General features: G+C 39.9%; 1 protein-coding gene across 2 annotated transcripts in view; it reads left to right on the top strand.

Moving 5' to 3' along the window:
• Nucleotides 1-1,360: 1,360 nt before the first annotated feature.
• The window catches only part of HUNK (hormonally up-regulated Neu-associated kinase), a 67,026-nt gene continuing 40,997 nt past the window's right edge, over nucleotides 1,361-27,389 (top strand). The window contains exons 1-3 of one of the 2 annotated variants that reach the window (XM_069944504.1): nucleotides 1,554-1,613; nucleotides 3,244-3,352; nucleotides 24,179-24,419. In XM_069944504.1, coding sequence (XP_069800605.1) covers nucleotides 24,180-24,419 — 240 coding nt within the window. In that variant the 5' untranslated portion in view covers nucleotides 1,554-1,613; nucleotides 3,244-3,352; nucleotide 24,179. Of the gene's footprint in view, nucleotides 1,614-3,243; nucleotides 3,353-24,178; nucleotides 24,420-27,389 lie in introns of both variants that reach the window. The other variant, XM_069944503.1, reaches the window with a different exon arrangement.

Raw genomic sequence — 27,389 nt, 5'->3', positions numbered from 1 at the left:
AATAAATTCAATGGACTTTTCAATTAAAGACACACCCAAAGGCCAATTAGTAAACCCATTCTAGAATAATGTACCAGCAGCCGTCATTACACTGAAAGGTGGCTAAATGACGTCCATCATTTTAGACTCAAAATGACAGACGTCATTTTAAAAGGAGCTGAAAAAACGCTGTGTGAACATAGCCAAAGGCTACATGTACATTAGACATAGGGTGGTATTGTTTAGGGTTATCTACAAAAAGAAAAAAATTGTAAATGGGTTCTATCCATCAAATTCTAAAGTTGCAAACCCCAACCTAATCCATTTGCTGCGAGCTACAATTCTATCGGCTACATTGTAAAATCAATGGGGGAAATTTATCAGTGCTGTCACTAAAGACGAGCAAACTCTCAGTAAATTCGATTTTGCCCCAACCTGATTGCTCGGTATTTGAATCCTGCAGCCTAGAGAAGATGGATGCAGCCCAAATTCTGAGCGCTCAGGTTTGAATTTACTGGAAGCTCGCTCCTTTCTAGCTGTCACCGTAAAACTGGTAACAAAAAAAAAAGCTGCAAATTTTTGCACAGCGGTCTCACATTTTGTGTGAAGCACAGGATAAGTCGTGAAAATTTGCGTAAATAAACGACTGCTCCAAAATGTGCAAAGGTTTACACCAAGAACCTTTTATAAATTCCTCCCAATTAGAGATGAGCGAACCGGGTTCGGGTTCGAGTCGATCTGAACAAGAATGTTCGGTATTTGATTAGCGGTGGCTGCTGAACTTGGATAAAGCTCTAAGGTTGTCTGGAAAACATGGATACAGCCAATGACTATATCCATGATTTCCACATAGCCTTAGGGCTTCATCCAAGTTCAGCAGCCACCGCTAATCAAATGCCAAGCGATCGGGTTCGGATGGACTCGAGCATGCTCCAGGTTCACTCATCTCTACTCCTAATGAATTGTAAGCTACAGCTCCATAGACGTTGATGATGCCCACCAGGTCCAGAATACAGGATCTCCAGGTAGCTACATCTCTTTATGTGCAGCATAAAATATGACTTGCTTAAAAATCACCGGTTATGTGTCTGATGCATATTATAGCAATAAATCCCAGCAGCCCATATCCGCCGGGGGCCATTGTGGCATCCAGACCAATATTTTGCCCCCCGTTATTTTGCTGTTGTATTATATCATGCTGGGCTTTGTGCCGGCTCCTCGCTTCCATTGTCCCTGGCTGTGCCTGATCACGATGTACATTATCTCGCCACTATTTTGTTGTCTGCATCCTGTGTTCCTATTCAGCTGTTGCTAAGCAACAGGAAACCGATGTCTGTTCCCCTGATCTATAACATGGCCTGTGTTAATAAGAAGGAAATCGTGCAATCTAGGCTGATAATGTGACTATTTTTAACCAACCAGAACGGTTCAGCCTTGTATTGGTGGCTGCTTCTGATTTTCTTATATGTGAAGGAGCCTGGATCCAGAGGCTGAGCAGTATCTCATGCAGCTCAGCTAAGTCACATCACAGACATCATGGTTGTTCTAACTACCCTGAGATCACCTTGTATCAATGAGAATAATGGCAAAGAGCAGAAGGAATGGAGCCTGGAAGAGGATGATCATGGCAACAAGTAAACTTTTATTTTATTATGCATAAACTACTATTCTATCTATCCTATCTATCTATCTATCTATCTATCTATCTATCTATCTATCTATCTATCTATCTCCTATCATCTATCTATCTCCTATCTATCTATCTATCTATCTATCTATCTATCTATCTATCTCCTATCTATCTATCTATCTATCTATCTATCTATCTATCTATCTATCTATCTGTCTCCTATCATCTATCTATCTCCTATCTATCTATCTATCTCCTATCTATCTATCTATCTATCTATCTATCTATCTATCTATCTATCTATCTATCTATCTCCTATCTATCTATCTATCTATCTATCTATCTATCTATCTATCTATCTATCTATCTATCTATCATTGCAATATAATTATCCATCCATTATTGCAATATAAACTCTAACCTTATATACACATGCAAGGTGTTCACAATTTTTTGCAAATTTTTTATTTTTGCAAGAGATCTTGTTTGCAAGAAAGAATTCCTTCCTTTATCCATTACTATAGGCATTGACCAGACTTTTACTTTAAATGTATTCTTTTAAATACGCAGCTGCAATAGAATTTTTTTATAAATGTTATTTTATTATGCATTTTTATGTTACGCCTTTATATATATTTTTTTTTATTTAAACCATAAATAGGTTGTGAATTAGATCTCCTAAAGGAGAAGCATTACAGTAACATCTGTTTACTAGACAAAGGAACAGCCTGAGCCTTGTAGCTTTTACTACGGTGTGATAGTACTATGGCCTCAGTGTGCCACGTTGCCAGCCTTGTGTTAGGAATGTTTATCATGGTGACAGCTTGGCATGATCCCACGGTGTATTGTATGAGACATTGTGCCTCATCCTATAAGGCTCTATGACCCGATTTGTGTTGTCGTTGCTCTTTCCTTTTTTTTCTTCTCCTTTGTGAAGTGTCATAATTGACAACTACTATAATACGTATAGTAGAAGCAGAAATGTCTGGATACTTTGATAGCAGTGCTCTAATATTTGTATATATAATATATATATATATATATATATATATATATATATATATATATATATACATTTAAAGTGAGATATTCATTAAATTGATACAGTTTGAGGCTTAAAGGGACAATAACCGCTATGTCTGGATAGAGTTGCCAATATCATTGATCCATTAAAATTAAGGTTCTCTGCACTGGAGATATGTAAGGTGAAGTATTGACCATGGGGGCAGGGATTACACTGGACTTTCCATCAGTAAGGCATTGATAGATACCACAGTCATTCCCTCTCTATTCCGGATTGGCAGATAACAGAGAACAATAGATTGCAGATGAAGATGAGATGAGACAGGCTGCAGGTTTGCGATTGGCAATCAATAATTTTAAGCATATCCCCAGTCATGAATAATTCTGTGCATTGGGTATCATAGTACACTGGCAGATACAGTAGACAATACTCAGTTATCTCTTATGGTAAAGGACTTTTATTGTGATTCACTAGCAGGAATTACAGAATATCACCCTTTATGATCAATACTTTGTTACTTTTGCACTTTTTTTAAGTTGAGGTCTTTCAGGTTTACTTTACTTTTACTATAGTGCCAGATATGACTACATGACAATTTTGTCTGCTCTAGGTCACACTGGAGTCATTGTGCTGTAGCACCTAAGGTCAGGGATAGGCTCATGTTGTGACCTCAACTACAACTCAACAGATGCAACAAATCATGGATACTTTGGGATACGGTATGACCCCATTTACTCACCTTAGCTGTAAAAATTGGCAATCTTTGGTCGTGCAACCGCGGTGGTGGTCAGAATTATGGTACTGATCTAACTTTAACGGGGTTTGTAGAATTAAAAAAACATGGCTGTGCTCTACGGAAAAAAACAGCGCCACACCTATATGCAGGTAGTAGATGGTACTACAGCTAAGCTCCATTCATTTCAAAGGAGTTAAATTGCAAAATAACATAGCTGGTGCTTTTTTTTGGAAGAAAGCAGATATGTTTTGGACAACCCCTTTAAGGTTAAGCAGGCCATAGACATCTAGTATTGCCGACAGATTGCACAAAATTAGATGGGATGTACTGACAAGGCAATGTCTATGGGACCTGGCTGAACCTCTGCTGACAAGTGTCATCATGGACTGGCTATTTCTGTCCAGTTCTTGTTCTCTTGTGTTTTCCTACAGCCACTTACCCCTCTGTTGTAGGTAATGTTAGAGGGGCGGAGGACATGCAGTAGGTGACATAATTCAGAGTTATCTTTCTCCTACTAACATGTCAGCTGAGAAGTCATGTTATTCCTATGGTAAGAGGTCACCAGACCCCCTGATGCCGCCTTTCTCAGGGAAAAGGAAGAAAGGCGTAAAATTATTAGTGGACTCCATACAATTGGCAAGATCTGTTCATTGTAATTCTATATCTATGGCCAGATGTATCAGGAATAGAGCTGAGTGCACATTTGGCTTCTGTGAAGAATTTTCTTGACTTTCTGCAGCTCCAGTAGGTATATTGCAGTGTTTGGCGGTACAATTGGTTTCATAATACATACTAAATGCCTGTGGCTGTTACTAAAGCAACAAGCTTCCACAATCCTTCTATATGGTTGGTGGAAATTAACCGAAGGACTCTAAATACAAGTGCTTAAGTTATTATGCAACATACAGTACAGAGATTGTGCCCTGCAAAAATATAATAAGGTAGAAAAACAAGGACCTTCTGTACTGAGGAGTACCAAGGATGAGGCAAGATGCGTTTCTCTCCTAAGTACCTAGCGTGTGCACCTGGTCCCTCCTACGTGTAGCATTGCTTTCACGTGTAGTGCTGCATGCCGCACCAGAGCTTCTCATGTCAGGTTTACATCATTCTCAACACATTGTAAATCTCTATTTTGACATGTGGTATGGCTGCATTCTCCTACACGTGACATGTTACCATATTGCCACAAGCAGCTGGGAATGTGTACATTACTGGAAAGTCTTCAGCCTCCTGCACTACTGTACAATGACTGCAGCTTAGTAGCTATAAGATATATATATATATATATGCTTTTATTATGGCCTGTGGACTGTTGGTCTAGAAGGTAATGCAAAAGAAAGCAGATATCTATCTATCTATCTATCTGTTTATCTATCTATCTATTTATCTATCTATCTATCCATCTATCTATTCATCTATCTATCTATTGGTGCGTTTACACAGACAGATTTATCTGACAGATTCTTGAAGCCAAAACCAGGAATGGATCTGAAAAGAGGAGGAATCAGTCTTTCCTTTATGACCTGATCTCTGTTTATAGTCTGTTCCTGGTTTTGGCTTCAGAAATCTGTCAGATAAATCTGCCTGTGTAAACGCACCATTAGGGTCCTTTTACACAGAAGGATTATCTGACAGATCATCTGCCAAAGATTTGAAGCCAAAACCCGGAACAGACTATAAACAGAGATCATGTCATAAAGGAAAGCCTGAGATTATTCCTCTTTCCAAATCCATTCCTGGCTTTGGCTTCAAATCTTTGGCAGATAATCTGTCAGATAATCTTTCTGTGTAAATGGACCCTATCTCATATCAATCTATCTCCTATCTATCTATCTATCTATCTATCTATCTATCTATCTATCTGTCTATTTATCTATCTCCTATCTATCTATCTATCTATCTATCTATTTATTTATTTATCTGTCTGTCTATCTGTCTGTCTATCTATCTATCTATCCATCCATCTCCTATCTATCTATCTCCTATCTATCTATCTATCTATCTATCTATCTATCTATCTATCTATCCATCTCCTATCTATCTATCTATCTATCTATCTATCTATCTATCTATCTCCTATCTATCTATCTATCTATCTATCTCCTATCTATCTAACTATCTATCTATCTATCTATCTCCTATCTATCTATCTATCTATCTATCTATCTATCTATCTCCTATCTATCTATCTATCTATCTATCTATCTATCCATCTCCTATCTATCTATCTATCTATCTATCTATCTATCTATCTATCTATCTATCCATCTCCTATCTATCTATCTATCCCCTATCTATCTATCTATCTATCTATCTATCTATCTCCTATCTATCTATCTATCTATCTATCTATCTATCTATCTATCTATCTCCTATCTATCTATCTATCTATCTATCTATCTATCTATCCATCTCCTATCTATCTATCTATCTATCTATCTATCTATCTATCTCCTATCTATCTATCTATCTATCTATCTCCTATCTATCTATCTATCTATCTATCTATCTATCTATCTATCTATCTATCTATCATCTATGTGTGTGTGTAATCTGGCTATCCATCCATTTAACCCATATCTATCTCATAACTGTTAATTTCATATCTAAATACCTATCTTTCTCTTCTCTTTATTTATTATCTATCATATATGCAGTAAAATACCAGAGAAACCTTCCAGCCCGAATCCCTATATAATGGGGATAACTGCAGGACAGTACAGCTTGGCAGCAGTTTTCTCCTTTATATGACACAATTGTGTGAACAGTGCCTGTGTAAGCTGTGACCGCTTCTGCATGGTGTGTCCCTTTATCTCTTCTACCAGTCTATTATATTACAGGCTACATGGTGCAATACACATAATTATAGTAATTATTTTGCCGTTAAATAAAGGAACTTGTGGAATTAAGACCTCATTACGTTTGGAGGCTGATACCATGGTAATATATTAGCAGGGATCTAGTGTACAGCCGGCTCACGGCAACACAGGAAATTATTTCTGCTCTATGAACATGTTTTATTGCATATTAAAAAATATTACCTGTGCAGAAGCAATGTGACATGTTAACATCTTTTATGGTACAGAGGGTACACATAACTGCTATCCTCTGCAATGCATTGAAGGGTGGTGAATATAACTTATCATTACCACTAGGTGGCGCATGTTACAAAAATAAGATGACAGGTGCGCCAAGAGTGCAGACATTACATTCTGAGAAGTACAAGAACACAATGACAGAGAGACAAGCAGAAGGATTAGAAAGATTATTCCTCAGTTTGCCAGGATGTCTTGGAAATCGAAATGTTGTATTTTTTTTTTTTTTTTTTAGTCCTGATTTCCTGATAAACATCTCAAGGAGCTACTTGAAATATCAGCTATCTTAGATAACACTTTCCTCAAAGACATCTCAAGAGGCTTATGAGAACATCAAATTATATGGCTGTATCTATCTGAAATAATGTCAAGGAGCTCTTTAAATTTTCCTTATGTTGATAAGTTATGAATCTTTTAAGCTCCAAATGTCATTTTGAAATTCTTAAAGGGAACCTGTCAACATGAAAACACGGTCCAATATTTATATATCATATTATAGAGCAGGAGGAGCTGAGCAGATTGATATATAGTTTTGTTGGAAAAGATTAATTGTGGGTTTAGTAGTCTTAATGTATGGACCGCCCACTGGACCAGAATCACCAGTCATTTAGATTGATAAATCACAAGTTCTATTGAATATTTCCCATAAAGCTATATATCTATACCCTTAGCTCCTCCTGCTCTATAATGTGATGCTGGCAGATCAGATTGAATTTTCAACATAACAAGTTCCCTTTAAACAATCGGGGCAAGAGACATGGAAATTGACAATGTTTGCAATTGTAAGAACAGAGACTGTTGCAGAAAATTAAAGACATATCATAACCACTATATGTTATATAAAAATCCAATATGGTATAATATGGTCACCCACAAGGCTGCTGGCTAGGGTGGTGGACACAAGTATTGATTTGGAAACTACTGTACTGTCGTTTGCGTTGCCTACCAGATAAATCAACAATATTGACTCTAATTATATATTGCATAAAAAGCGGAAAAGAGGATACAGATGCTGTATACTATATAGAAGGATATGAAAATCTGCTCTCTGGTGCCACCTTTTGGAGACAGCTTTTTCTTTAAATCAATGTTTGACTTTAAGAAGCCTTAAAACATGACTGAGGATTTAGTAAGCCAAGCAGAATACCTCTTGGAAGGGGAAGTTACCCATCTGTTTGGGTTGTTGCCTCTAGTCAGTACAAATCGGGGGGCTGGAGAGCGGCCAAAGGATAATGTTTCTTCTTGAGGAGGGTGCCAAGGTGCTGTTTGGTAAACATGTAAGCATCGTACACACTTGTAACTACCCTCCCCCCTAGCATTATTGTTATGATGTCATTATTATATAATATGGATACATGATATATGATACATGATTTATAGATTCTTCCAGGTAAACTGGCAATAGCAGGTGACTTATTGAAATCTTAACCCAGTCAAGGAATCTAGACCTTTGACCGGTTGTACAAGATTCCCAGTACTAAGATGCCTGAGATTCGCGGTTGTGCTCCAGAGGCTCGCTAGATACATTGTCACAACCCTGGGCATCATTCTCTAGGTCTCCGGGTCAAAGAACACAGTTATATAACAATTTTCTTTTCAGGATGAGCAGTCTGAAAAACTAAAGAACTTTATGACTTATCATCTTCCTTACCAGCAAGTTACTTTTAACCCTTTATTGGAAGATAGTTCAGGTTAAGGGAACTAGAGCAGGAACATGGCTGCTCCTTACAGGCCTTGATCTATCCCTTTAGGAACGGAATCAATTCATCCAAATCTGTCAGAAAGGTGAAGGAAACTTGAGATGTGAATAAAAGTTAAATTTGTCTTTTACCAATTTTTGAGCATTAGATCTACATGGGTCCCTCAAGACTTATAAAATCCTAAAAAAAACTTCTGCCAGCTTCACCTGTTGCTGACTCCTACCCTGGGTGCAAGCTTGCCAGCTCCCTGGGCCTATAGGCCCCTGAACCATATAGGATTATGTATAGCATTATGTCTTAAATGTATTAGATGACAAAGTTTCTGGGGTCCAGGTAGAAATACTAGGTGAAGCATTGGGATCTGAATCCTTGACAAAACTGGTTAATTTGGAGATGTCCCAGTGTTTAATACGACCACACTGAATTAAAGTTTTTTTCTGGGACTTTTCTTATTATGGCCTCTTGCACTCCCGCCCATCCGCCCGCATACACTGGGAAGAGCACAGAAGCAGCCAGCGCAGTGGGCAAGCATTGTGTAGTGGCCATGCTTGATTGCTGCAACTTGGCTCCAATTTACTTTAATGGGAGCCAATCTGCAGTAACCCATCATGGCCACTACTCAATGCACGGCGCTGTCTGCTTCTTGCTCCATTCACTGTATATATGGGCAATACGGTTCTGGCAAACAACTTCCGGACCCCCAAGGATCCCATATTGATAGGGAACAAAAAACTCCTGGAAAATGTGATACATTTTTAGACATGTAAGTCAACCTGATCTTAGATATAGTCAGAAATCATTTTTTAAATTTTGTTAAATTATATATAGTAATTCAGTGTTTCTTTTTTATAAACAGCTGGCACAGACAGTTTTCTGAGTCATCTACATTGGTACAACTTGTACCAGAACAGCGGCTATCTCAATACGTGCAGCAAAATGTTTTCTACTTATGAAAGGGCCATTATCTTCAGTAATTCATCCACTTTTCCAGGGATTCCCTCCTCTCCTATCATTGGTGGGCGGCTCAGCATGTACACTGCTATTTCGGAGTGAAAATACGTCAGGGGTCGGACACTTCTAGAATAACCACAATAGCCGTGTAATTTAACGTTACGCAGTATAAAAGTGACTATAATTTTGCAAGGCATGCCTGGTAATACCAACTTGCATTTTCCAAAAACGACATCTTAGCGCTCGGCGTGCATACAGCTGCGTATTATTCATCGGCTGTAAATAGGAAATCATTGCACGCTGGGTCGCAGAACATAAACAGATCCCCTTTTGTGTCTTCTGTTGTGTGCGTTCTCCTCTGTACTTTACTTAACAGGCTTTTTATTCTTCCCTAAAATGCTATAGGATTCGAAGCGACAAGAAGCCTGCCTGCAATTGCCTGCCGAATTAACAAAAATAGCCGCCTTAGCCATGTGTTTGTAAGAACATTTTTTTTAAAAAAGGCAAGAAGGACAAAGGAAATCATTTTTTTTTTCAATACAGTTTATCTGTAGTGTGCACCCTGGGCCTCTAGATGGCAGTGTAGTTGAACGACAGTATGAAGGCAAAGGCACAAGTATAAAAAGCGGCTAAAAAATCCACCTCCCGCCAAATCTTCAATTGGAATGTGAAGGTTCCTTGTCCCTGTTTAGATGAAAGTTCTCTTTATCTGTCAACAGCTGTTGCAAAACTACAACTCCCAGCATGCCCTGACAGCCGAAGGCTGTCAGGGCATGCTGGAAGTTGAAGTTTTGCAACAGCTGGAGTACCATAGGTTGGGGAACACTGATATATAGCATAATATCTTGTCATTCCTTTAGTATTGTCTTTTGGTAAGGAAAAATTATTTTTGTTTAAACCTTAATTTTTTTTTATATTAAAGCATCTCAGTGCCCATAATAAAACATCTCGATCTCATGCATGGTCCTGTTTTTCTTTAGTTTGCACAGTATGTTGGTATTTCACAGCGGTGGTACTCCAGAGCTGTCATCTTGCAACCATTTTCAGACCTTTTGGCAGCTAATAAATGTTGTCTATCGCTGCCCAGTCACCTAGCATATATGCAAGAGTACAAAAACACTTAGGGCCCTATTACACCAGCAGATTATCTGACTGATTTTTTTGAGCCAAAGCCAGGAAGGCACTATAAACAGAGAACAGGTAATAAAGGAAAGACTGAGATTTTTCCTCTTTTCAAATCCATTCCTGGCTTTGGCTTAAAAAAAATCTGTCAGATAATCTGTTGGTGTAATAGGGCCCTTACATTTATGAAATGAGTATAATCTAGTCAATAGAACTAAAGGACTGCAAAGCCGGACTGACTTTTAAGGACATTTTGCAGTCCGCGCTCTGGGCAAAGGCACGGACCATAGAAGCCATGGTCATGTGCATTGGCCCCTAGAATAAAATGGGTCCTATATAGAGATGAGCGAACCTGGAGCATACTCGAATCAATCCGAACCCGAACTTTCGGCATTTGATTAGCGGTGGCTACTGAACTTGGATAAAGCCCTAAGGCTATGTGGAAATCATGGATATAGTCATTGGCTGTATCCATGTTTTCCAGACAACCTTAGAGCTTTATCCAAGTTCTGCAGCCCCAGCTAATCAAATGTCAAACGATCGGGTTCGGATCGACTCGAACCCGAACCTGGTTCGCTCATCTCTAGTCCTATACTATCCATAATTACAGAAAGTATACAGACTGTGTTCTACTGCCATGTACATAAATCCAGAGTCTTTCTCCTCCCTTTGTGATTTTCCTAACAGAGCATTGCCTAATAGTAATTTTTCATACACTACAACTACACTTCAATAAGAATCAGTCCCCCAAAATTGCATCTAAGGCAACACTCCAGCTATTATAGATGGGCTGCTCTTCCTTTTGGAGTGAGATATTTCTCCTGGGGGTGAGCTAATTTGCATATTTTTGTACCCATGGAGCATTGGCTGACAATAGGTCTCCATACATCGTTTCATCTCTTCAATGAGAATCGGTACCCCTTAAATGGTCACTTTAAAACTTTAGACATCACTAGAGGAGGTGTAGTTCTGTTTATGTTGCTTGCCCCCACCTTTACCAACAGCAGATAAAACCAAGAGGAGAATTGTTAACTTTGAAGAAGCTCTGTCAGTAGGTTTATACTTCCCTATCTAAGCATAGGGAATTGCCCCACAACAAGGGTACTTGTAACCCACTTATATGTTGGTACCCTGTAGTCAATTTCTTTTTAACAATGCGCAATGATGAAAAGACTACATTAGGTATAAAAATTAATTTGTATTTATCCTATTAAAATAACCTTTTGAATACCCTATACAAGGATAGCATAAACTAGTGGCAGAGAAGCTGAACAGAATGATGTATCACTTACACTGTTCTGTGTAGAAAATTCAGAGATATCCTTCTAAATAACATGGACAATAAGAAGTCCTCTACATTATGTGCATAAGCTCAGTAGTCCACGATAGTCATGAGAAGTAGAAAACTCCGCCCACCAACTGCTGATTGGCAGTTATCTATGCTGTGTATAGGCAGTCAGCTGTCAATCAGCAGCTGGAGGGCGGGGGAAATGGTGCTGCAGTATTAGGACAGAATGATATAAGTAATACATTGTTCTGTTCAGCATCTCTGTCAGCATAAAGGCAGCATAAACATAGTGACATTGCCTTTAAAGAAAAGACAGAGTCACAGATTTCTATTTGCTGAGAAAATGCAGTCACATAACTGGTTCTCTAACTGTAGGGTGTACCGTGCAACAAAACTGCATATATTTTACAGCAATGATAGAAGTGGTTGTTGGCTGAGTGTTTTTTACAGGTTAAAACTAAATCAAGTTGCTCCCCCTGTCCTCAGGTCATGTGTGGTATTACAGTTTGGCTCTATACCCTTTAATAGAACTAAGCTGCAATAACACACAAAATAGGGCAAGGGTGAAGCTGTTTCTGGAAGAAAGCACAAGCATAATATGGTGTATTTCGGCATCAATTCCCAGCACAACCATGGGGCCGATCTCATCTTACAGCACCATACGCAGCACCTATAACGCTGTCATTTAGGATCACAAGGTTGGCAGACAGGCCACGATTTGCCACCATAAAATAGGCACAAACATGCGCCTGGGTTACAGTCAGGCCTTACTGGGAAGTCTCGTGAACCCTATCCTCTCCTTACAGGCGTCCTTAGTTGTAACAGCTGGGAACAGTTCAGTAATGATCCTGGCATTGGGAAGAGAATCAGATTACAGCGTCCACCACAGGTTATTATAGTTTGCTTCCTGAAATTAGCCTACAAGTGTAATTAAGAGCGCTGCTCCTTCCACTTTTAGAAACTGACAAATAAACTTAGATTAAAAACTCATCCACATGCATTAGCGTGTTTCCCATGGATTGGTAATGAAGGAATCCGGGAGAGTTGTAGGGTCTAGACTTACATTAGCGCTCATGCATATGGCTTCATACAAGCTATGAGTTATGTGGAGCTGAAATATAAAGCCTATACAAGTCTATAGGAAAATACTGGAAATTCACATGCCTCTCATTTCATAAAGTTTATTAGAAGTGTTTTCTGTCACATTAGGGGAGGCTATGTCCATACACTAGGGGGCACATTTATTAAGATCAGCACACAAGTATGCCGTGTATTATTCTATGTAAACCATACACATAGGGAGGGCCTTACTATGACCCTATTATGGTGATTAGTAATAAGCGAATAGTGAAATATTCGAATATTCGATATTCGTACGAATATCTCCCAAATATTCGAATATTTGATCGAATATTCGATCCCATTAAAGTCAATGGGAACAAGTATTCGATTATTGAAAAACATCTATTCGACCACTTGGAGGTAAAAAACCGGAAGCTGGGGGATTTGAACGCTTATCGAATATTTATCGAATATTCAGCGAACTATTCGATAATATTCGATAGATCAAATACCTTATTATTCGATCAAATATCTATTCGATCGAACAGTATTCGCTCATCACTAATGGTGAAGTTAGGCGTTTTTTCTTATTTTTTAAATGTTTTATGTCTTTTTTTGTGCTTTAATAAACATTTATAATTTTTTGATTACAAGGTGTGCTGGTTCTAGTACTTTCTTTTCTTCTTAGCTATTGTGTATTATTTTATGTCATCAGGCAATCAGATAGTGTTCTACTCTTCAGATCTGTTCCTTCCATGGTTTATTTCAGAGTAACAATCTCATTGAGCCTTTCTGTCATCCCATAGAACAAATTATAGCTTACACTGCCTGAGGATTTATTGGTTAGAGGTTAGGTAATACTGATACAGTCAGATTACTTATGTGTGAAATGTGGGTGTGGACTGTAAAGATAAATTGTGTAATCTTTTGTGCTAAGGGATTTGTCTCGGCACTCGATGTATGATTTTTATGTCTGATGAAATATATTGGTTTGTGATTTATCGCCTAGACAGGGAACAGTAGGGCCTAGACTAACATGACCCCGGGCAGTAAGCAGGGAACAGTAGGGCCTGGACTGACATGTACCCGCGCACTAAGCAGGGCGCAGTACAGCCCGGACTGACATGATCCTGGGCAGTAAGCAGAGAACAGTAAAGCCTGGACTGACATGACCCTGGGCACTAAGCAGGGAGCAGTACAACCCGGACTGACATGACCCTGGGCAGTAAGCAGGGAACAGTAGGGCCCAGACTGCCATGACTGTAGGCACTAAGCAGAGAACAGTAGAGCCTGGACTGACATGACCCTGGGCACTAAGCAGGAAACAGTAGGGCCTGGACTGACATTACTCTGGGCACTAAGCAGGAAACAGTAGGGCCTGGACTGACATGACCCTGGGCACTAAGCAGGAAACAGTAGGGCCTGGACTGACATTACTCTGGGCACTAAGCAGGAAACAGTAGGGCCTGGACTAACATGATCCTGGGCACTAAGCAGGAAACAGTAGGGCCCTGACTGACATTACTCTGGGCACTAAGCAGGAAACAGTAGGACCTGGACTGACATGACCCTGGGCACTAAGCAGGAAACAGTAGGGCCTGGACTGACATTACTCTGAGCACTAAGCAGGAAACAGTAGGGCCCTGACTGACATTACTCTGAGCACTAAGCAGGAAACAGTAGGGCCCTGACTGACATTACTCTGAGCACTAAGCAGGAAACAGTAGGGCCCTGACTGACATTACTCTGAGCACTAAGCAGGAAACAGTAGGACCTGGACTGACATGACCCTGGGCACTAAGCAGGAAACAGTAGGGCCTGGACTGACATTACTCTGGGCACTAAGCAGGAAACAGTAGGGCCTGGACTAACATGATCCTGGGCACTAAGCAGGAAACAGTAGGGCCCTGACTGACATTACTCTGGGCACTAAGCAGGAAACAGTAGGGCCTGGACTGACATGACCCTGGGCACTAAGCAGGAAACAGTAGGGCCTGGACTGACATTACTCTGGGCACTAAGCAGGAAACAGTAGGGCCCTGACTGACATTACTCTGAGCACTAAGCAGGAAATAGTAGGACCTGGACTGACATTACTCTGAGCACTAAGCAGGAAACAGTAGGGCCCTGACTGACATTACTCTGAGCACTAAGCAGGAAACAGTAGGGCCCTGACTGACATGACCCTGAGCACTAAGCAGGAAACAATAGGGCCTGGACTGACATTACTCTGAGCACTAAGCAGGAAACAGTAGGGCCCTGACTGACATTACTCTGAGCACTAAGCAGGAAACAGTAGGAGCTGGACTGACATGACCCTGGGCACTAAGCAGGAAACAGTAGGGCCCTGACTGACATTACTCTGGGCACTAAGCAGAGAACAGTAGGGCCCAGAGTGACATTACGCTGGGTACTAAACAGGAAAGAATAGGAAAAATTCGGCCTGACATGATCCTTCTCTATGGCAGCGTGTTCTCCCTTAGATGCAGAGGCAATGCAATGGGCTGCAACACAAAATCTGTAACAGGCCCTTATGTCTACCATGTGACATTAATAGTATAGGTGCCCTTCTAAGTGACTGAGGGAGCCCTGAAGGCCTGTGTGTGACTGCAAGTTCTGTACCCCCCTGCCCTGCAATGTCTCAAGGAAAGAACACCTCCATAATCCAGCATGGGGAACATGGATTCTGTATGAATTTATAACAAAAAAAAAAAAACAAACAAACCTGGATATAGACAAAAATATGTTTGGTCTAATGAACTTAATAGACATGGCCCAGGTATGTTACAGTATATGACAGAAGAATACACTTATTAGGAGTCTTCTGTATCTTTAAGGCCTAGAAAGAGATGTTGTATATAACACATTCTACGATCACCAGAATTCTTTACCACCAGGGATTGTGTTGTCGTATGTGTGATCACATTTTTCTAGGTGCGAGCGAAGTGTCTGTAATGGAGCAGATCTAAAGCCGTACGTACACAGCTTTTTATCTGTGATTTTTTTTCTTGTACAAGAATATGGGTTCCAATAGGGTGCATAGGTAACATGCTGCTATTACTGGGAATGCACGTGAGGTGAGGTGTTCCAGCCTCAAGAACAAACATAATGACAGTAATAACCAGATCGACAAGTGCAGAACATTTCGGAGAAAGAACAGATTTAAACCTGTAACTAGGCAGGCAGGGTAGAAGAGGGTCACAGGGGCTGAGAGGGAGCTGCAGGAAGACGCCTGTCAAATAGAGTAGTAGTACACTTTATATGCATGGACTCATGTATGCTAATTTATGTTACAACACATGCATTGGTAGGCTACGGGATAACATGATGTTGCATGCATGTAAGATTTTGCAATTGCAACTTACCGAATCACAACCTGACATTAGATTAAGGTTTGCATTGTGGCTTCATGTTAGATTGCATCGAAAACAATTCACATTACATTGGAACAATCTGAGAAATAGTAGTGCTGGACTGGTCACACATTGTTAGATGGACTCTGGGCAACAACTATATAAATATTTGTGCCCAATCCTTATCTCCCCTAACATTGGATCATTCCTTATCCCCCCCCCCCCAATATCTACACATTAGATGGTTATATAGTCTTGCCAAAATAATGGCTTTGGCCAATGTGAATAAGTAGCATAAGCCTTTGCCAGTTCTCTCCTAAGGGAATATAGGATCAGGCATGCTGAGATAGCAGATTCCCATACACACTACTAGATAACCGACACTTAATGTATATGACCACCTAAAATATCATGATATCTGCCAAATGTCTTTGTTGGTCATACTCATAAAATTAACAACAGATGTTTCTAAAATAAGCTGATAACTCATGTCTTGTCACCAGGGGAGCCAGATGTGAGCTAAATCCCTCTCTATATCTGACCACAACTGTTTGCAGTATCCTCAAGACCAGGGTCATATTACTGGGATGCTCCATTTTGGAACCAAGTACTGTAGGTCAGTAGGAGGGAAACTGGTCTGGGATCTGCACTGAAGGAAGAACATTGGGTGGAGATTACCAACAATACTGATGGTTGAACCTTCTCTTTAAGTTTCTTTATGAAAGTAAAGTCCAGACCAGAACAGAATAGCTCATATTGTTCCTGCTCATTCTACTTTAGTACTTTTGGAAACTCCCGGACCAGGTGATATAATGTAGACTGTGTTGGATTGTATATGTGACTTTAGATCAGTCATACAATTCCATAAATGAGAAGTAAGAGTGGTATTACATGGGACGATTTTTCAGCGATTAACGATAAAAGATCTCAAACACTTTGACAAATGATCTTAAATTGTTCACCCTATTACACAGGGCGTTGAGAGTTACTTACGGTCGTTCTTGTGCTCGTCCTTTCCTAGCTGATAGACCAGGGAACGACCAAACGACGGGTATTACACAGAAGGATGTTTGAACGATTTAAGAACGATCAATGACGAAAATAGGTTCAGATTCTATCAAACGATCAACGATTTCTCATTGGCTGTTTAATTGTTGCCTGCTATTAGGGTCCATTTACACAGACAGATTATCTGACAGATTATCTACCAAAGATTTGAAGCCAAAGCCAGAAATGGATTTGAAAAGAGGAAAAATCTCAGGCTTTCCTTTATGACCTGATCTCTGTTTATAGTCTGTTTCTGGCTTTGGCTTCAAATCTTTGGCAGATAATCTGTCAGATAATCTTTCTGTATAAATGGAACCTTACACAAAACGATTATCGTTTAAATCTGAACGATAATCGTCCCGTGTAATGTGGCCCTAACATGTCACCTGACGTCCTTCCATTTATCTTTCCTTGTTCACCATCATCCTATCTGATCAGATTTTTCGAGTTTTAATTTGTACTTTTGACTTTTTCAATACTTTATTTTGTATGGGTTTCATTGCAACATTGTTTATTGTAATATATAGGTATACTAGTTGCGTTTTCATTCTCTTTTAGGTCTGTAGGAAGGAAATGTTCACAAGCGCCATACTTGCTGGAAGATTTATTTAATGCCTTTTCATGTTCTTCCGAGATTTAGTGCAGTTGATAGAGCAGTAGATAAGACCCAAGCACATGCTCCTACCTGAGCTGAGGAAATACATCATATACTGTTACTAGCTGGCTGACCTTCCTGGAATGGATCCACCTCCGGCCCCAACCCCCAAGGCTTGTAACACATTAACGGCCTGTATCATGATGGGAGAGGAGGAAAGCTGAACCATTGCTGCGACCTATAATGTAAAGCCTCGGCTATCATGAGATTTCATACATACAGTAGTTACTCATATATAATTTATCTACAGCGTGCATAATGCATTCAGTGGCAACTGAGCAAACATTGCAGTCTTAGTTTTTTTAAGGCAATAAACTAAGGTAAACATTGAGGGGAGAAGGAAAGCCTTGCATGAACTGGCCATATGGTCCTGGGCTATCAATCCTTGCTCTATGAGAAAATCGACAGACACTCAATGATGGGCTAAATATTGGATTAGCTGGAAGTGAATGACCACCCTCTAATATAAGCTTGAAAATTCAGCTAGAATTGAGTTGTTCTGAAACTTGTTCCGAATTCCCAACGGATATATAGTACTTTTTACAATTCTACAAGCCACCATTAGTTTTATTATTGAGTTTAACATAAAAAAGTATTCTCCTCTGTACTTAGATATCGCTTCACTAAGTTCACAGTTCTAACACGTCTGATCGGAGTGTTAAGGTGCCTATACACCTTATGCTAAAGTTGGTGGAATGCACCACTGGTGACGGCTTATCTTCCCAAGAACTAAAGGATTGGGCAACTAAAATTCAGCTTTGTGGAACTTTCTCTCCTTGACATTATCTGTCGGTATGCCCCCATAACATTAGATTATGGATGGGGAACCTTCGGGCCTCCAGCTGTTGCAAAACTACAATTCCCATCATGCCTGAGCAGCCGAAGCTAAAGCTTCGGCTGCCCAGGCATGATGTGAATTGTAATTTTGCAACAGATGGAGGGCCGAAGGTTCCCCATCCCTGCATTACATGATAGGGCAGTCTTACCGAAATTGGAAGGTTTGGCCAACATATGACTATCACTATCAGTAGCTCATTTCACTCTCTGGCTCTAGATAGCTCTATATTTCTATACCAAGCCTATGAGGCCACTGGATGGAGAAGATTGACAGCAGCGAAATAAAGCGTGTCTTCTCGCTTCTTGCTGAGACCTCAACCTAAACTTTTGACACATTAAAAGTAGAGATGAGCCCAAATGGAGCATGCTTGAGTCCGATTGTTTAGCATTTAAATACCAGTGGCTGAAGAAGTTGAACATAGCCCTAGGGAGTCCAGGAAAACATGGATATAGCCAAACGTACACATTAAGATATTGCCTTGTTAGTTTCAAACCTCTAAAATAAGTCTACAGCTGGACAAACCTGCTGATTTCACGAGGACCAGCCAACTATCTAATGTGTATGGGGTCATCTGATGTCAGATGTCAGAAGAACAGTGTAGCGTGTTCCATTTCAACATGCTTGATCCTTTTATTGTCAAACAGAAAAGCCTTTGCCAGGGCTGTCCAGAAGCGGCTTCCTCCCTTTTGCTCATGTATGTGGGGGGTGGGGGGAGACATAGCTGTCATAGCTACTATAAAAAAAATTATGGTAAATATGACGTAATATAAGGAATAATGGAAGCTTCCATAATAAGGAGCTCACTAAGCACGGTCCATACCAACTAGAAGCAGCCCTTTAATTTGGGCCTTGTATACTGCTATCCCTTAATATTCACATACGGCAAGTTCAAAGGAACTAAACCTAAATTATGGACTCCGAGTCACTTAAAAAGAGCAATGATGCAAATCGGGGAAACTTCCATGTTGCCTCCAGATGCAATGTTTCCCGTCATGTTTCCCTCTGTTATTGAAGCGTGTGGATTCAGTTGTTTAACATCTGCGTCCAGACCATACATCAAAACCTTGATGACCTTATGTGGTTACAACCTTGGCACAAACCAGATGTATCTCTTCTCCCTCACTAAGCCTATGAGAAGGTCTTGGTTACGCAATACCAGGCTATACATAAGCACATATGTTCACGGTTTATAATGTGATGGGTGTGTTTTTTGGAATCTTATTCCCGTCCAGGGACTCACTCAACAGGTCCCCGCACCCCACTGTTTATACATGGTGACTTTTTTCTAATGGTAATGGTGATACTATTTAATTGTAAGTGGTGTCTGTATGAGCTCGGGAGGAGGGAACAGTACGGGGAAGGCACAGCCTGGAGGTATATCTTTTAACAGGACACTTGTAGATTAATAAGATCATATTAACAATCCTTAATAAGCAACATTCCAGGGAACGACTTTTCATGCAATGTCATCCATGGCTAAGCCGCTGCCGAAAGGATATGACTTGATTCATAACGCAGCCAACCAGCCAACAGGGAATGCTTTATATTGCTGAAGGATGGAGCATCTCGTACCTCACTTATACTAAGCGGCTGTGATGCTTCATACTTGAGTTTTCTCCAGCAGTAATTCCTTACATAATCCTTTTATTGTTTGTATTGGAATTGTTCCCATTATGATAAATGATTGTTCTGATAATAACCGGCAGGACTGAAAGGAAGTTTGCATTACCCAGTATTGCCCTCAAAGGTTTAGACAACTTCTTCTTGTTTGAAGGGTTCCTTAAACTGAAGATTTTCTCTGATCCTGATGATCAGCTGCTTAAAGAACTCTTCAAGTGTTTCATTTCTCTGCAGCATTCCCACTGGGCAAAAGAGGTATTACACTCTGCTCAAATTAGTGGGCTGTCCATGTAACACACTTTTGTACATAAAAAAATCTATACCTAGTCATAGTTTTATACAATTTTTTGTCAACGCTATGGGGGAGATTTATAAAAGGGTGTAAATATACACTTGGAGTAAACTGCCCACAGCAACCAATCACAGCTCAGCTTTCAGCTCTGGTAAAATATAAGAGGAGCTGTGATTGGTTGCTGTGGGCAGTTTACACCAAGGGTATATTTGCACCCTTTCATAAATCTCCTCCTATGTCTTTTCAGTGGAAATTAGATGATTGTTAGTCCCAGACAGGTCAAAGACATTAAGACCCCCATACGCTTTGGAGAAAATTCTGCTAAATTGGCTGTTTTGGGCAGGACTGGCCAAATGTCTAATGTGTTTTGGGGCCTCCTGACTTTCCCTGGACAGATAATGTTGTGGAAGAAGAGGATCAGGCATGTTCGGTGTTAACTGCCTGATCCTTTTGTCCTGGGGCAGGGGCATAAGCCTCCACCAGAGGGGTCTGGCAGTGGCTTACACCTCAGAATACATGAATGCTAGTAGAGCATGGATTTGGAAGCGATAGCTGTCAGCCATATGTATGGGAGGATAGAGATAAGAGGAGGAGATAGCTATTCGTCTGACAGCTATCCTATGCATATCTTTTGCCTGTTATCAAAGTTCACTAAACTATGGCTAAGATAAAGTTAAAAGTTCACAGTAACATAACAAAACCGCCAGCAGACAGACAGCTTTGTTAAGTTAATGAAGGTGTAAGCACACCTATATAAGTATGTATTGTTCACCAATGAGCCTCTTAATTATCATTAAAGTCAATGGCAACATCTAGCCACACCAAGCCATTGTGTTCTGCCTGTCATCAGCATAAATACACAGAATGCAAATCAATGGTAATCATGAGAATTAAATGCAAGTGACAAAAAAAATCCCTTACAGTTTTTACACTGTAGGGAGCAGCAGACTCCTCACAAGACGTCTGTCACTTTGGTATTTGGGCGGTAATTATAGAGGAGCAGTGTCATGAATTTCAAGGGACTCTGCAGCCTTTGTTCCTTAATGTCATCATCTTCCTCTGTTCTTTCTTTCTTTTCTCTTGTCAAATTGCAATCAATGTTTTTGGGTAACCAATATAGTTACCATGACAGCTTCAACAAGAGGTTGTCACCCAGCTTTCCCAGATCCCAGAATGGTGACTGTCTAATTCTACAATAATAGTGTCTAAAGCTGACCATGTAAATCCACCAACAGCTGTCTCTCCTTTATACACATATACTGAGCTTGACTGAGCATGCATGTATTCTAATTGGGAAGAGGGAAAAGAGGCATTGCCAGCCAGCTCTGGTGGCAGCTTATCTCCCAGGGATCAAAAAGGATTGGGCATTTAATATAAACCTTGACCAATTCTTCTCTCTCCTGTTGAGAAACAGTTGCGAGGACTCCCATACAAATTCAGCCACAGCTATGCTCCTGCAAAATTAATGCACAGATGCCATTAGCAATCCATAAGTATTCCTATTCTTCTGCAACCATTAACAGGAGGCCATTTTTGGACAAGCACTATTTAGCCTTATATGCCCAGTACACATAATTGAACATCATGGCCAGTGGTTCCCATGAGATCCATAGCATGGGGGCTGTCCACGTTCTCTACACTGTTGAGGGAAAAGTAGGATCCTTTGTCCCCTTGGAGATAAGCTGCCTCCAAAAGTTGTCCATAGTACATAGCATTATTGTACTATTACTTTCTACTGAATTTGTATGCTTTACTGATTGTGATGAAAACTGCTCTGTATTCTTCACCGACCCACTTCTGGTTACAGAAGAATAGGAATATTTATGGTTTGCTAATGGCATCTGTGTACATGCTGCAAATGACCTCCTGTTCTTGCTGTACACTCTAGCTGGGAATTCAGCTCTCTCCCCCTATACCTTCTTGAGGAAAAACACCACCAAACGCAGGTCCGACTAATGGTGACTAGATGAATAATTTAAAATTATAAAAGTTTACTAAAAATAACCAACGCGTTTCGGACCTGTATCGGTTACTTTTTTAAGAGTCATATAACCATGTTATATGACCATGGATTATATGACTCTTGAAAAAGGAACCGGTACGGTTCCGAAACACGTTGCGTCTTTTTGATAAACTTTTATAGTTTTACATCCACGCCATGGAGCGCTGTCCCTTTCCTGTTTTTCTTTTTCCTATACCTTCTTGACCTTACTCCTGCTCACTACACCAATAGGGGCCTCTCTCATGGTGGGAGAGGGATAGGGTTGGGTGAAATCCCAGCTAGAGTGTACAGCAGAAACTGAAAGGAGGAACACCAGACTACATATTAAGACAACAGAGCAGACAGTTTGCATCAGAAGCAGAAGAAAAGCATAAAAGACTACAGAAAAGTGATAAAATAACTTTATTTACCAATATATGTTGTTTTATTAGTTGAAAAGAGGTATCATCATTGGACAACTCCTTTAACCCATTTTGCGATCCCTCCAGCAATTAATTGGACACATATATGTGTACACATATTGCCATGGTGCAGAGGGCGGGAACCCTGAGTACTAGGGTGCATGTAATAGTCCTAGACCTAGTCAGCCTTATGGATTGTGCGTCCCGCCCTTGCCTACATGGCACACCCAATCAAACCAGGAGGTGTTAGATCTGACACTTTACTGAATTGCATCTGGACAAAATCCAAGAACATTTCGAAGGTGATTTATTTTTTAATCCCTCCCAAGGCTCTCAGCATCCGCATACGATATTAATAAATCCGCTCGGGGTCCTAATGGCTCTTAACGTTGCACTTAGTCCCCTCCAAGCTCCTACTCTGCGGACGCAGCTATAAAACTATCACACAGCCGGTGGTAGATATTTGTAGACAGGGGCCTATAAAAATAAGCCTGTGTACAATTAGCTGGTAAATCCCACCATCGCCTGGCTGGCCGCAGCCCCGCCAGTGGTCGGGATCTTTGGGCATGCGTTATTTTATTTACCCACCTATATGACGGCCACTTGTATTTACCTTCTATTAAGATCCCATTCACTTTTCCTTCTTCTCTTAGAACATTACGGTTCTTCCAGAAGAGGAAACATTGTGTCATTTCCTAAAAATCAACTAAAAATAGATACATTGGGTTGTTTTTTTAATTCATATTTTTGTCTCTGGAAAAATCTATGTCTAAAGTTGTAGGTCTGTGGTCGTGTTGACCACCGAGTCTTATTTATGGTAGTCCGAGCCTTTCCACCCCCCCCCGCCCTTCAAAATAAAGAAGTGACTAAGGAGTGTGTGAAGGAAACAGAGGCTTTTGGCTGGCTGCAGTCACTGGAGGAGGAGGGGGAAGGATTTGAAAGGGGTTTGTTCAGAGTTGCTGAGCTTAGATCACATCTGTTCCTGCCGCCTGTGATGGGATTAAATTACTGCACATTCTGAGTGAATGAGGCTCTTCAGACAGGGAGCCCTCAGTCACTGCACCTCTGTCCTGCCTTCCTTCCCTCTCACCAGGGCTGTGTGCATTCATCTCCAGAGCTGCTGCTACTGCTGGGACTATCAGGCAAGCATCATGTGCAACCACCCACTCTGATTGTGGATTTTACTCTCCATTGATAAAACAGAGAGTAATGCCCACTGCTGCTCCCTGGGCGCAGCCGCCTATGGATCATGCACACTAGACTGTGAACACTTGGTGGTAGACCCATTAGGGTTCCTGACCACTCCTAGCCATACAGGATAAGTGGTCAGGGTGACTGTGGATCTGATCTGACCTGTGGACCCTCTGTCTCTGTCTCATTCAGGATGCCAGCTGCAGCTGGGGATGGCATCAGTGAGTCTCCCCCAAGGTTTCTGCTTGGGGAGAAGCCCCCAGTGCAACTTGAAGACTCCTTCCTGCCAGCCTGTGTGAGCAACGTGTCCCGGGATACCCTGCGCAACTTCCAGCACACCAAGAGAGTGGGCAACTACCTGATCGGGAGGAAGCTGGGAGAGGGCTCCTTCGCCAAAGTCAGAGAGGGGCTCCATGTGGTGACTGGAGAGAGGGTAAGTGAGACCCTGCAGGGGGCTGGCCTGTGCTGGGGTAGGGGTGGGGGGCTGAAGATTAGTTATGTATGTGAAAAATATACATTTTAGAGGGTAGTTTCTAAAATGCCTGGAAATAAACAGATATGCTACAGGAGATTGATCAATAGCTTTTGTATAAGTTTTGGTGAAGAATTGTGGCACGTTTTTGAGCAATTGTTTACTTTTACTGTGTTTTTGTACAAAATTTTAAATTTTTTAATACTTTTTCTATCTATCTATCTATCTATCTATCTCCTATCTATTTATCTATCTATCTATCTATCTATCTATCTATCTATCTATCCATCTGACTATGATCTATCTATCTATCTATCTATCTATCTATCTCCTATCTATGTATCTATGTATTTATCTATCTATTTATTTATTATCTATCTATCTATCTATCTATCTATCTATCCATCTGACTATTATCTATCTATCTATCTATCTATCTATCTCCTATCTATCTATCTATCTATCTATCTATCTATCTATCTATCTATCATCTATCTATCATCTATCTATCTATCTTCTATCTATCTATCTATCTCATATCTATCATCTATCTATCTATCTATCTATCTATCTATCTATCTATCTATCTATCTATCATCTATCTATCTATCTTCTATCTATCTATCTATCTATCTATCTATCTATCTCCTATCTATCTATCTATCTATCTATCTATCTATCTCCTATGTATCTATCTATCTATCTATCTATCTATCTATCTATCTATCTATCTATCTCCTATGTATCTATCTATTTATTATCTATCTATCTATCTATCTTCTATCTATCTATCTATCTATCTATCTATCTATCTATCTATTATCTATCTATCTATCTATCTATCTATCTATCTATCTATCTATGATATTGAATTACATAAACTTTTGTAACAATATGTAGAATATATATAGGTGAAATCTTCACATGCATTATGTGTATATTGTATATAGCTATTGTATGTAGCCAACATCTTTATTGTATATTGATGCATATACCCTTTCATGAACATTGAAGTTGAAACTTTATGACATCTCCATTCATACGCTTTAGGCACAATAAAAATAATGTAATCTTCCAGTGAGTTGCCAGTAATTCTCAGACTTTCTCAGTGTTTTCTTATATTTGTTTTACTTCTAACTTACTTTACGCCATAATTATTACTTCATTACAGAGGATATTTGTCTGTGGTATTGTGCCAGTGGTTATCGAGCCTCCATTCATTTTTGACACTTGCATAGGGATCTTACACGTACAACTTATTCTACAAAATCACACCTGCACTTTTTTGCACTGCACTGGCATGCTAGTGAATATGGTGCACGCTACAATAAATAGTCCATAGGGTATAATGAATATGCCCCAGTATAAGGTTATATATATATATATATATATATATATATATATATATATATATATCACTATACAGTTTATCAGTTGCAATTTTTTCAGTTTATCAGTTGCAAATCTTCCTGTTACTTTGAATCCTGAGAAATGTCAGTCACTGTTCTTAGTATTAGTGTCAATCAGGGTTAAGACGAGTACATTGTAGATGACCGGGTGCATCAGGAGGTTACTGTGTTTATTTCCCTAGAGATTCCTCATTGGGCTCAGGATTTATCCTCTGTTTGGTGTCAGATGATTGAAATAACAGGCTGGTTGATATTGGGGTAAGGAGGTGGGCTGGGTGTACCAGACAGAATGGGGTGACCAGTCCAGTCTTAGATGAGCTGAAGCAATAGATGCACTAACTATATGTCATCTAACGTTTATATGGATTCAATATATTCTACAGAGAACACAGTCTCTATGTCCCAATGCAGTGGCATGCTCGCTTTGCAGCATTGCATTGACTTGTGACATGATAGAAACACGACAGTCACAAAAAATTCAACTTTGATGGATTTTTGCCCACAAGTCGCACATGACTTTGCCAGCATTGACTCCAGTGCAGATTACATGCAACCTGTTTCCGACATTCTGGATTTTTTTAAATGTCAAATTGCAACTGTAATAAAGTTACACGTCGCAGAAATATTTTCATCATGCAACTTAGATGCTACTTGCTGCTGTGTAGCCCTCACCTAACAGTTTTATTAGGAATGGGAATGCACTTCTTAGCACAAGTCCTCTGGCTTAACTTCTGTCTTATATCCATGAAGGAACCATTAAAGAGATTAGTTGGAAAACTTTAAGTTGACTTCTGACAAGACATTAGTTGGATCACCATTGGATGTCGGTAGATGCATATGAGATAGATAGATAGATAGATAGATAGATAGATAGATAGATAGATAGAGAGATAGATAGATATGAGGTGAATGCATACATATATGAAAGATGGATAGATAGATAGAGAGATAGATAGATATAAGATGGATGCACAGATAGATAGATAAATGAATAAATAAAAAAATAAATAGGAGATGGATAAATACATATATAAGAGATAGATGGATAGATAGACAGATAGATAGATAGATAGATAGATAGATAGATAGATAGATAGATAGATAGGAGACAGATAGGAGATAGATAGATAGATAGATAGGAGATAGATCGATAGATAGATAGATAGATAGATGGATAGACAGATAGATAGATGGATGGATAGACAGACAGACAGACAGATAGATAGATAGATAGATAGATAGATAGATAGATAGATAGGAGATAGATAGATAGATAGATAGATAGATAGATGGACAGACAGATAGATAGATGGATGGATAGACAGACAGACAGACAGACAGACAGACAGACAGATAGATAGATAGATAGATAGATAGATAGATAGATATAGGATGGGTGGATGGTATTCTCATCCCTTTCATTGCCGATACTTAATACCCGATACCTGACTAATGTATTTGCATCAAGCTTGGATAACACAGTCCTCTGTTTTTGGTTGGTGGTCCCCTTCAGAGAGGAAGT

Source organism: Dendropsophus ebraccatus, chromosome 11 (assembly GCF_027789765.1).
Source record: "Dendropsophus ebraccatus isolate aDenEbr1 chromosome 11, aDenEbr1.pat, whole genome shotgun sequence".
Taxonomy (NCBI): domain Eukaryota; kingdom Metazoa; phylum Chordata; class Amphibia; order Anura; family Hylidae; genus Dendropsophus; species Dendropsophus ebraccatus.
Note: the sequence above shows the minus strand (reverse complement) of the source record. Positions and strands in the feature narration are given on the sequence as shown.